Consider the following 9,906-nt stretch of genomic DNA (forward strand, 5'->3'; position numbering starts at 1 on the left):
AGCAGCAATGTCACCTCTGCAGCAGCAGCAATGCCAGCCCTGCAGCAGCATTGCCAGCCCTGCAGCAGCAATGCCAGCCCTGCAGCCTCCTGCTCACACGTGCCCTGCTCCAGCAGAGCCCACAGATCACCCACGGACACTCACAGAGCTGCCCCTGGCACCTGTGACCCGAACACGGCAGCGCCTTGGATTCAGCCCTAAAGATTCACTTTTTTTGCTGCTGTCTCGGTTTTGGTGGCTGGGCACAGAACCCCAAAGCTGGCTGAGGGAATACCCAGGCAAAAAGTGCTGCTGGAAAAGTGCCCGTGTGTTTGGTGCTGATGGGAACCTCCACGTGGTGCAGGGCCAGTGGGAACCCATCCGGCAGGACCAGCGGGAGCTGCATGCGGGTGGGGAGGAGCTGCCATGGAGCTGCGGCCTCACAAGCAGAACCAGAAAGCCAGGAGTGAGGGAGGGAGGCAGGGAGGGAAGGAGGGAGGGGGTCCAGCAAGGTTTATTGTTGTTTTTTCTAAGGAGAAGTCAACTTTGGCCTTAAAGATCCCAAACCCTCTCTGCTGGTGGGAAGGACAGCTCAGCACTGGGGCTGCTCTTGTCCCCCTCCCAGTTCCTACTGGGAATGCAGCGGTGCTGGTGCCCACCAAATCCCAGGCTCTCCCAGCAGAGAGGGGCCAGGCTCTTGGTGCAAAGTTGATCAGGACAGGCTGGCTCAGCCAACAAGCAGGAGCAAACCAGCACATCCAGCTGGAGCAGCGTGACCCCTTCCAAAAGCAAAACCTCCGCTCTGCAGGAAGCATTCCCAGCGGAAGCTGAGACCAGGCGGCCACGCAACGAAAGCCATCCCAAAAAATGTGATTCCAGCCCCCCCCACCCTGCCCCCGGCGTTAATTTTGAAGCACGTTCTGCTGAGCTGTGCATGGACCAGAAATGAAAGTCTGGGTGTAAAACAGAACCAGGCCAGGGAGGGTAAATGAACGTCTGTGGTGGGGGGGACTCGCTTACCTCCGAAATCTGCAATGGTGGGGCGCAGTCAACACAAGAATGAAATGGGACCATGTGGGGAGGACGGGCACAGGCAGCAACACACACAGACAACACATTCCACAGTGGGAGTGAGAGATGAGAGGGGAGGGGAATGTGGGGGTGGGGGGGAAAAACTCGGAGTTAATACAAGTGCAAACCAAGAGAAGTGACTACACAATACAGGAATTAAGAAAATCAACACCCAGGACGTGACAAAAGCCAACTGTGCTACGGTAACACGGGGTGAAATGAAACGTAACTGGGGGTCATCAACCCTCAGCAGCAAGCAGGGATTTCACCCCCTTCCCAGACTTCAGCACCTCCAGTCTCTGCCCTTCCTTTCCTATTTTTCCTCCTGCACTCACCCACCTCCTCAAGAGATGCCCAGACCCTGGAGACATCCACTACCTCTCCCATACAAAGCATCCCATGGCTGCTCGCTGCGCTCACAGCTTATCAGAACTGGAAATTATCTCTTCAAGCTCTTTCAAGAGGCTCTCTGGGCCCTTCCAACCTTGGGCGGATGCCAGAGCAGCCCCTTTGAACCAGCATCATTATTGAGGTCGTAAAAATTTACGACCCTATTTACTGCGTGGAGCCTCGAACGCCTTCTCCTCTGCTCCCACCGAGCAGCAGGAAACTACCCCGGAGGTGCCTGACCACGTTATTCCCTATAAAGGGTTTTACAGTGGGAATAAAGCCACATTCCAAAGCACGTGGCTGTCCCTGGGGGGGCTGTGAGAGGAAGGTTCACCTCCCTGGCACCCCGGCGTACCTGCGTGGACTGCGAGAAGGCCTCGTCGAGCGCCAGGGCCCGCTGGCAAACCTCCTCCTTGATTTTGGCATACGTGGCCTCGGCCCTGGAGTATTTCTCCTGCACCATCTCCCCTTCCTCGGGGTTGAGGTCCTTGAGCTGGGGCCCGATTTTCAGCAGCTTGTCGATGTGAGGTTTGTGTTCAGCGATGGACTCCCTCAGTTGCTAGGGAATAGAGGGAAGGGGGGGAGTGTGGAAAAAAAACCACATTTGTTTAGAAATCTGCTGCGAGCCGCTGCCTATTTATTCCAAACAGCACTCCAAGAGCAGTGATGGGATCTGGGAGGAACTCACACCCTGGATTTCATGCCCCAGCATCTGCCAAGCACATGGCACTCGGCTCTTCCCAACATGGCTGTGGCACAGCGCCTGGCACGGGTCCTTCCCCAGCCTCTGACCCTCCCCACAGCTCCACGGGAGACCCCACTGGGAATTCTTTGCTTTGCAGCCTCTACCCTAAAAGCACAAAGTGGTTTTTTCCTGCCACGAGCAGGAAGGAGATCCAAAGGCAGCCAGGTTTCCTTGGGAGCAAGCTGAGTTTTGGTCAGGAGTGCTCCAACACGACAAATGGTTTTCACGTGGCGTGCTCGTGCCACACAAGCAAGCTCCCCAAAAAGGACAGAATAGGGGCAAAAAAGAGAGGAAAATTCAGAAGAAAAAGGTGCTCTTGCCCCTGCCCTCTGCTGAGGGCAGAACTGACGGGCAGGAGATGCAAACCCTGCATCCTCTTACCCTCATGTCGTCCTGCTGCTGCTTGAGCTGCTCGTGGTCGATGGCTGGGGGTGGCAGCTGGGAGATGAGGGCTTGGGTCTCCTCAATCCATGGGTTCAGCTCCTCGTAGGTCTCCCAAAACTGGTTGACCAGGACCTGGGCACGCTCCAGGCGGGCGTAGCGCTCTGAGTTGAGCTGGCTCACAGCCTCGTACTGCTGCACCAGGGACTCGGTTTTCTCCTAAAAAAAAAGGAGGGAGGAGATGCAAAAGGGCCCAGGGAAAGGGCCAGCTCCAGGCTGCGAGCTGGAAGAGAAGGAGGTGCCTTTGGTGGCCTTCCATGCTGTAATTCCAATTAAAGCAGCCTCGGGAATCTCCCGCTCCCCCATCCCCAAATCTTGCAATAAAAACCAGCAATAAAGGAGAGTCATAAATGTAAAGAGATTTCTGCTAATGCTGGTGGGAATTACTGAAGACGGAGCAATTCTGAACTCCTTCTGCCTGGGCAAGGGCTGGGGATTGGCCTCTCTCCCCTCTCTGTCCCTCCCTGTCACAGTGAAGGGCACAGGGGGCTCACCTGGAGAACAGCTTTTTGTTCCTCGCCACAGGTCCCGAAGATCTCGTTGCGCTGGCTGAACAGCTCATCCATGGAGTCTTTGTGCCGGATGATGTCGATGGAAAAAGCCTGCAGGAAGAGGAAGGGGAGAAATCAGAGCTGAGCTCAACCTCTCCCGGCACCCTCCTGCCACAGAGACCCCGCAAAACCCAGCGCAAGCGTCCTGTGGCAAGCTGAAAATGTGGCTGGGAATGCAGATTCCTGCCTGTTTTCCTCATCTACACCAACCTCTCTCTTTCAAAGACCTGAAAACAGCTCTTAAAATGAGGTATAATCCACACCCAAGGTCCCCAATGGAGGAAAAGCTCCATCATCCCTTTGTCAGTGAACACAAAATGATGCTCTCCAGAGCTGCATCCACCAATAACTTTGCCATTCCCAAGGTCCATGAGATTAACAGCGGGAAGCTGAGCTCAATTTAACTCAATATTCAACGGTTCAGTCCTCCCTCTCTTAAAACACTGCCTTATTTTCCCTTTTTTTGCTTTAATTTTAAACCCAATAAGCCCACGTGCTGCTCTGATTGCCCCGGCAAAGGGAAGGAAAGGGCTGTTTATTTAAAGTGCACGTTCTTTCAGGCATGAGCTCATCCCAAAGATATATAGAGGAAAAAAAAGCCTCCAACCCCTCCAGCACCTCTTTGTTCCATGTCTGGCTGCTGGGAGGGATCTGTGGAGTCCCTCACTGCAGGGAAACAATGAGCAAAAAGCAAATGGAAACCACCCTCATTAATCAATATATTCATTTCTCTAAACCCTTCCTGCTGCCAGTGCCGGTGAGAGCCCGGCAGAGCTCACTGCAGTGGCCACAGGGAAAGGCTTCCAAGGGAGCAGCTCTCCCAAGGGAGACCAAACCAGAGCACCCATCAAGCCCTGAATGGCTCCAATGCAAACAGAGAGGAAGCTTTTTTCCTTGGGAATCCCAACACTTGGAGGATTCAGAGCAATTTTTTCCTTTGTTCTTTTTTCCTCCTTACACACCCCAAGGACAAGTGCACCCAAACTGGACCATCCCTCCTTGCTGCCCACCCCACCCAACCCCTCAGGGAGTGAAGAGTGAACACAGACCTTCTGCACCTGCAGCTGAGCCGTTGTCTGGTCCTGCTCCAGGCGGATGGGACCCAGAGCCATCAGCTTCCGCTTGGTCTCGGCCACCCAGGCCAGCTCTGCGTCAGCCGCCTGCTCGTACTGGCACGGGGGAGAGGAGGGGCAGTGGTCAGTGATGGAGCACACGCAGGGCTGGGGACAGTGGGAATCACACAGGGACCCGGTGGGACCCAGGGACAAACGCCTCGCCCTGGCATGCGGAGGAGAAGGGGACACCAAGGTGGGGCTCAGGTTCCTGACTCCACGCTGCCCTCGTGGCTCCTGCAGCTGGTTTTGGGGCAGGCTGGAGCAGCCAGCTCTCCTGACACCTTCCCTGCCTGCAGGGGAAGGGACATCCCTATAAACAGGAGCATTTCCCTCGCTCCACAGAGCACTGACTCCATGGTATTCCCAGCACTCCACGGCCTCCAGTCCATGCAGGACAAGCCTTTTTGGGGAGGATTGTTGGCCTGGAACAAGTCTTTGTGCTCCCACAGCACGGGATGATGTTTTCCCAGCTTTGACAGTCACCTGTCACCAGGTTGACACCATCTCCATCCCCCTGCAGGCAGCAGTTCACAGGCGGGACAACACGGTGCTGCTCCGGAATTATCCCATCCCAAAAACACACACCAGGACGGGTCAGCCACCACCCCTGCTGCCACACTGGGGTCTATTTCTTGGCATTCCCGATGGGATTTGGCCTTCCTGGCTGGCTGGCTGAGCTCGCCATCCCTCCCACTGCCATGGCCCTGTGTGACGAGCAGTGCCCGGCCGCTCCCCAAGAAAACCCTGCAGGGGTTGTTCAATCACCTGCTGAGACCTCTGGATAGCAGCATCGATTTCTTCCACCCTCTGTTTGATGGTGTCACTGACCACCTTGTAGCGCTCGTTGGTGTCCGACACCAGCTTGTCCAGACCCTCGCGGGCTCTCCAGGGCACCAGCTCCAGCAGAGCCCGGCTCACCTCGTTCACCGTGTCCAGGACGAGCCTGTGCTCCATCACCTCCTTCTTCAGCTCCTGGGGACGGCACCCATGGATGTGTGTCCTCCCCAGCTCCTCCCCAAAGCAGAGAACAAACCACCCTCACGCCCCCATCCCGTGGGTGCTGCTCTCCCACCTTTTGCCGCTGCTGGAAGCACCAGCTCCAGCAGAGCCCGGCTCACCTCGTTCACCGTGTCCAGGACGAGCCTGTGCTCCATCACCTCCTTCTTCAGCTCCTGGGGACGGCACCCATGGATGTGTGTCCTCCCCAGCTCCTCCCCAAAGCAGAGAACAAACCACCCTCACGCCCCCATCCCGTGGGTGCTGCTCTCCCACCTTTTGCCGCTGCTGGAATTGGGGAATCTGCTCGCCGGCGGGGGATTGTGCCCCGCTGGAGGCCAGCTCGTCCTCCACCTTGCTCATCCATCCAGTGAGCTCCTCGTGGGTGGACTGGAATTTGGTGGCCAGCTGCCGGGCCTGCTCCAGCGTGCGCAGGGCCTTGGAGCTGGCGGCGGTGATGTCGGAGTAGCGGGTCTTGATTCCGTCCAGCTTCTCCTGGATCAGCAGCACCTCCTCCCCTGCGGGACAGCAGCAAGGGGAAAATTGTCCCAGGGCCCTTCTCCCAGGGCTACACGGCAGGGGGGTCTCAGAAAATGATGCTGGGCTCTGGAGGCTTCAGGAGCCACCCCAGGAGGCTTCAGGAGCCACTTTCTCTGTCCACCTTTTAACCAGCGAATTCCAGCCCCACTTTGCTTCGTATTAATGCAACTTCAGCCTGGTTTTACTCAGAGCTGACATTTTCCACCAATGCAACACCCACCTTGTCCCTGGGATGGGATGGGATTGGGAGTGTGCTGCAAAGCCCCAAAGCCACCCCATCTCAGTTCTCAGCAACAAGCCCCAGCTCTAAGAAAAAAGGGTCAGTTCACCCCTTGCTGCTCTTTCCAAGAGGACACGGAGCTGCCTGCCAAATCCTTTGTAATCACTCTTCCTGCTCCACAGCTCCCACAAGGACACGGGGCTGTACAGCTGCTCCGAGCACACCACATCTGAAGGAAACGGAGCGCCCCGACCTCTCTTCCCACTCATAAACATAAACTCACACCCACGTGGCAACAGCCACAACTGCTCAGTCTGGGAAAGCAATATTAGGAGAGGGCTGGGGGTATTTTTAACCTCTTTTCCGTGTGATTTTGCAGCTGGCTGCAGTGAGAAAAGCCTCCCTCAGCACTGAGCATCCCCACGGCAGCAGTGGGAATCACCCGCTGCGAGGCTGGGATTTGGGACCAAGCAAATCCTGAGCTGGAGTGTTCCAGAGTGAAGTCTGGATGCAAACCAGCTACTTTGGGAGTCTCCAAAAGGAAATGAAGAGCTGAGGGAGAAAAGCCTCCACCCAACAGAGCATGGACATCCCAAGGAAGAGCATGCTGAGGATGGATTCCCAGACCTCCCACATCTCCCAGAGCGTGCCAGGATCTCCTCTGCGTTACCTGTGGTTTGCTTCAGGAGAGCTTGTCCATTTCTGATGGCTTGGTCCACGTTCTTCTTCCTGTTCACAATTTCCTCATTCAAAGCCTGAAGGAAAAGGCAAATTTGGGTTATCCTGCTGTGGGCAGGTCCCTGCGTCCTGCCAGCCAGAGATGCTCTGGAGAGCGTGAGCTTCCCTGCTGAGCACAGGAAGGGTGCACAACCCATCTGAAAACTGTCCAGTCATCCTGCTACAGGAATTTTTGGGATTTTTGGGACCCAAAGGCTGAAATTTTAGAGCAAACCCAACCCAACCCATTGGACCTGTGTCACCAAAGGACTTGGATTAGACAGAAAAGAGCCTGCCCAGCCCCAGAGAGCGGAAGCAGAGGCTTCCTTGGTGGCCAGCCCAGCTCCAAAAAGCCACCAGGCTTTTCCAGCTCTCAGTTTTGGAAACAGCATCCAGCTTTTCAAAGGCACAGGGTGGCCAAGCTGGCTCAGACACTGCTCACAAAGCAAACGAACCATTTGAAGTTTCCCCGCCTTGAGAAACCCATTTTTTGGGAGTGGAGGGGGGGGCCAACAGTTGTTGTTTATAACACAAGAAATCCCTTTACACTCCTCTCCAAGCCTCAGAAAGACCCAGCAGCAGAACAAGCTTCGCAAAACTAAAACCAGGCCAGAAACATAAACAGAACCAGACAAACGCAACAAAACCAACAACACAAACACGGAAATAAAAACAGAAAATACCAGCTGGTCGGCATGCTGCTTCTGCAGGACGTCCCGTTTGTAATCCTTTATGGACACTGAGCCCAGCTTGTCCTCCACCTCAGCCAGCCAGTTGAGCACTTCCACCTCCTCCTCCCCAAAAAGCCTGGCGTTGGCCAGAGCCTGGTCCAGCAGTGCTGCCTTGCGGCCGCACCGCTCCCGGACCTCGCCGTAGCGGCTCTGCAGAGCCTCTAATTTCTCAGCCAGCAGCCTCTGCTCGGCGGCACAGCTCAGGGAGGACAGCGACTGCCCGACCCCCAGCGCCCGAGACACGTCGGCAGCGTGGCTCTCTATCTCTTCCTCGAGAGCCTGAATGGCGGGGAGGGTAAAATGGACAACAGGAAGGGGGGAAAAGAAACAAAAAATACAACAAAAAATGAGTGAAGAATGGGGAAAATAAAAGAAACGCAACGTAAAAAGGGGGGAACACGACAATGAACGCAACTGAAAGAATGGAGGAGACACAAAAGCCGCCCCTGAACGGGCAAACTGAGCCAAAATTAAAAAGAAACACATGGATGGGAATGTTTTTTCTATCCAAGTCTGCTGGGAGGTGCAAGGACATCAGTTTAATGTTTACCCACGCCAGTGGGTCAGGGCTTGCAGCCTTCTCTGTACATAAAACAGCCTGGATAACTCCTCCAATCCTTGTTTGTGCCAAAACCCCTCCGGCTGGGGTGGAAACAACCACTGGAGCGAGACCTGACTCCAACCACCTCCATCCTGTTCCTGCACAGGCCCTACCTTGTGGCGGCTGATCTGCTGCTGGATTTTGGCAGTCTGGGTGCCAATGGGCTCGGAGTTGGCCAGTTTCTTCTCCGTCACCGACAGCCAGTCGGACACGGGCTCCGTGGTCTCGTGGAACTGCTTTGCCAGCACCAAGATATCCTCCAGCTGCTTCTGCCTATAAAAAGTAATCATAAAATTAGAAGGAATTCAGTGTCCAAGGCCAGGTTGGATGGGGCCCGGAGCAACCTGAGTGGAAGGTGTCCCTGCTCACAGCCGAGGGTGGGAACAAGATGGTTTTTAAGGTCCCCTCCAAACAAAACCAGTCTGTGATTCTTTGAGTCAACGAAAACACCAAGGAGCAGCTCCCAGCTGGAGCCAGGCATGGGAAGCAGCTTCAGGTATTTGGAAGAGGGGAACCAAAGCAGCCCTGCCCAGAGCAAGGTGAGGCACCATTGTCAGGCAAGCTACAAAGGCAAAGACAAAAATCAATGTGGAGGAACTGCAAAATGAGCTTTTTCCTGCAGCTGTGCCTTTAGGATCCAGTTTATCTCCCTGGGAAGGTGGCAGAAAGGCTCCCCTGTAGTGCAGCTTTTTGATGGAAGGGACCTTAAAGACCATTTAGCTCCAACTCCCTTTTCTTCCATCCCTGTCTTGGATGATCCCTCAGCTTGTGGCCAGGCTCTCGGTCCTTCAGAGCTTCTGGTTAAAGGCAGTCCTGGATGGACAGTCCTGGCTGGACCCTGGATGGACAGTCCAGCTTGCTGGCAATGATTAAAAACACTGACAGGGCCCAATCTGGCCTTCAGAAGTGACTTCATAACCTCGAATATCAGCTTAGAAATAAGTAACTCACAAACAAGATTCTGGCAGCAGAAAGGTGTCAACAGGATGCTGCTAAACGTTAAAGCTTACAGGAATAAAAATAACATCCCTCCCCTGCAGGGAAATTATTTAATCTCAGCTCTTCCCTGCCATTGTAAACCACTGCTATCAGCCTTGGATTCCTCGTGTTTTCCAGCTGTTTCCATGTTTCCAGGATGTACCTGCACCGAAAGCTCCGCCAGCTTCCCGAATGTTGTCACCCCCGGCTCCGGGGCACCGTGACTCGCGGCATGAGCCGGTCCCAGTCCCTCTCACCTGGCAGCTGCCCTGCCCAGCAGCCCTTCCCAGCGCCGTGCCAGGCTCTCCAGCTGCCCCACGATCTTGTCCCGATCCGCGGGCTCGGCCGACTGCGCGATCCTGTCGCCCTCCGCCTGGATCATCTCCACCGTGGCTTTGCGATCGTCCAGGAGGCGCTGGAGCAGCTTTGGGGAGACAAAGGAAAGGGGAAGGTTACCAGATTGGGGCAGCAGAACCAAATCCAGCCCTTGGAGAGGTCAGATCTCTAATTGTGGCTCAGAACCAGCGCCAGCACTGGGCTGAGACCAGGCCCAGCCCGGGGGGACGGCTCTGCCTTCTAAACCAGTTCAAAAAATTATAGAGTTGTATTATATTGTTGTATTATATTACATTATAATAGTCACATGCTTCGATTTGGGCAGCCCTGAAGCGGCCAGGCAGCTGGGCAGGGTGATCATTGTAGGTCTCTTCCAACTGAACTTTCATTTTATCTATTCTACTCCTATTCTATTCTATTCTATTCTATTCTATTCTATCCTATCCTATCCTATCCCATTCCATTCCACTCCCTTTTCCCTTTTCTTTTCCCCTT

The 9,906-nt window shown here is 54.9% G+C and overlaps 1 protein-coding gene across 1 annotated transcript in view; it reads right to left on the minus strand.

Annotated features, from left to right (window-relative positions):
• The window catches only part of LOC103616929 (microtubule-actin cross-linking factor 1), a 138,551-nt gene that overhangs the window by 22,190 nt on the left and 106,455 nt on the right, over nt 1-9,906 (minus strand). Inside the window, 11 exon segments of the mRNA XM_017736104.1 lie at nt 1,000-1,008; nt 1,796-1,999; nt 2,567-2,785; nt 3,121-3,228; nt 4,227-4,346; nt 5,058-5,264; nt 5,565-5,806; nt 6,719-6,803; nt 7,449-7,775; nt 8,211-8,370; nt 9,333-9,499. Of these exon segments, the coding sequence (XP_017591593.1) occupies nt 1,000-1,008; nt 1,796-1,999; nt 2,567-2,785; nt 3,121-3,228; nt 4,227-4,346; nt 5,058-5,264; nt 5,565-5,806; nt 6,719-6,803; nt 7,449-7,775; nt 8,211-8,370; nt 9,333-9,499 (1,848 nt within the window).

The sequence above is a fragment of the Corvus brachyrhynchos genome, unplaced genomic scaffold (genome assembly GCF_000691975.1).
Source record: "Corvus brachyrhynchos isolate BGI_N302 unplaced genomic scaffold, ASM69197v1 scaffold65, whole genome shotgun sequence".
Lineage (NCBI taxonomy): Eukaryota > Metazoa > Chordata > Aves > Passeriformes > Corvidae > Corvus > Corvus brachyrhynchos.